Source organism: Sinocyclocheilus rhinocerous, unplaced genomic scaffold (genome assembly GCF_001515625.1).
Source record: "Sinocyclocheilus rhinocerous isolate Xijiao unplaced genomic scaffold, SAMN03320098_v1.1 scaffold38859, whole genome shotgun sequence".
Classification (NCBI taxonomy): domain Eukaryota; kingdom Metazoa; phylum Chordata; class Actinopteri; order Cypriniformes; family Cyprinidae; genus Sinocyclocheilus; species Sinocyclocheilus rhinocerous.
The window spans coordinates 1-2,002 of NW_015646061.1; the positions used below are offsets into that span (position 1 = coordinate 1).

General features: G+C 39.0%; 1 protein-coding gene across 1 annotated transcript; it reads left to right on the plus strand.

Moving 5' to 3' along the window:
* The first annotated feature begins 553 nt into the window (after nucleotides 1-553).
* LOC107706946 (trace amine-associated receptor 4-like) lies at nucleotides 554-1,770 on the plus strand. The gene is made up of 2 exons (XM_016510797.1): nucleotides 554-942; nucleotides 1,143-1,770. Exons 1-2 carry the CDS (start codon nucleotides 554-556, stop codon nucleotides 1,768-1,770), a joined length of 1,017 nt encoding a protein of 338 aa, XP_016366283.1.
* The last annotated feature ends 232 nt before the right edge of the window (nucleotides 1,771-2,002 follow it).

A 2,002-nucleotide genomic window follows, 5' to 3' on the forward strand; every position in this document is an offset into this window, starting at 1 on the left:
TATGCTGCTAAGAGGACCAGCAGCCACATACATGTTGAAAAGTTTCGGGTGCACATCTGTATGTGAATGTGGGATTCAATCTCAAAATTGCAGTGACTGTCATGGTGATAGTCATACCAATGGACAGGACAAAAATACTTAAAATATGTCAAAATACTTGTGCGTTAAGGCCGGAATATGCTCAGTAATGGTGTAATAATGTCTCCAACTCATCTATTGTGCTTCAGGTCAGGACACACAGTTGAAGTATACATTTTCTCACTTTAATCTCCTGAGTTCATGTGTTTTTTTGTTTTTTTTACTCTGGGTAACAGTGACAGGTGTAGGGAGGGTTACCTCAAATCTGAGAGTATATATGACCAAATCTGAGCTGCTCTGAGTCAATTTAGGGAGTTAAACTAGATGGGCATGTACTATATATGTTCACCTTTATTTGGATATTGGTCTTTACCAAACTATAATCGACAAAATTATTCTGTTTATACTTTGGCTTATAGTTAACGGCCTTTTTACAGTTACAAAGGAATTTATCTCAGTATCCGGAGCAGACGTGATGACTTCAAATGAAACTAACACTCAGATTGTTTTTCTCTGCTATCCACTCCGGCCGGACTCCTGTCTGAAAGTACAGCGTTATGTTGTGGTTAAAGTGGCAATGTATGTTTTCTTGGTGCTGATGATCCTCACAACAGTTTTTGGGAACCTGCTGATCATCATCTCCATCTCTCACTTCAAACAGCTTCAGTCTCCAACTCATCTGATTGTTCGCTCTCTGGCTTCCAGCGACTGTCTGCTGGGTTCTTTGGTCATGCCGTACAGCATGGTGCGATCTGTTGAAGGCTGCTGGTATCTGGGAGATTTTGTGTGTAAAGTGCATTCTAGTTTAGACATGAGCTTCTGTATCTCCTCAATACTGCATCTCAGTTTAATATCTGTTGACAGGTACATGGCCATTTGTGACCCTCTAAGATACAGAATGAGGGTCACAAACAACTGGGCTCTTTGGTCATGCCGTACAGCATGGTGCGATCTGTTGAAGGCTGCTGGTATCTGGGAGATTTTGTGTGTAAAGTGCATTCTAGTTTAGACATGAGCTTCTGTATCTCCTCAATACTGCATCTCAGTTTAATATCTGTCGACAGGTACATGGCCATTTGTGACCCTCTAAGATACAGAATAAGGGTCACAAACAACACTGTGACTGCATTTATTATCTTCATATGGCTGTTTTCATTTGTGTTCAGCTTTTCTGTTGTGTTTTCAGGGATAAATGCAGTTGGACTTGAGATGCTGATATTGCAGACTCATTGTGTGGGAAGTTGTGTTTTGTTTTTTAACAAGCAATGGGGTATTATATGTCCAATTCTCACATTTTTCCTTCCCGGGACGATCATGAGCTCTCTGTATATGAAAATCTTCTATGTTGCACAAAAACACGCAAAGGTTATGTCAGAAAGAATGACTGGAAGGTTGAAGAGCCAAAGCTCTGCTCACAGAGAGAGAAAAGCAGCTAAAACTCTGGCCTTTGTCATGGGAGTTTTTTTGTTCTGCTGGCTTCCTTTTTTTACTGTAACTGCTCTTGACCCTTTTTTCAATTTTTTCACCCCAGCTGTTGTTTTTGATGCTGTAATTTGGTTTGCATATTTGAACTCCACTTGTAACCCCTTGATCTATGGTTTTTTCTACCCTTGTTTTCAGAGTGCATTTAAGATTCTCATTTCCACTTATATCTGTGGCAACAAGGATTGTAACACTTTGGTATTTGAATGAATAGGGCGCTCAAACTTATCACTTGTCATTTTCTTCATCACAGTAAGATTTTTTTCCCCCCTGCAACTCTTTTATATGGTACAGTTCATTTTATCTTTTTATTCCTGGGTACAACAGAGCTAAAGACATACCATAACCCTATGAAGACTGACATTAGAAATCATAGTCATAATCATAGTTTTTAATTAAACAGTCTCTTGAATATATATATATATATATAAGTTAGCACACA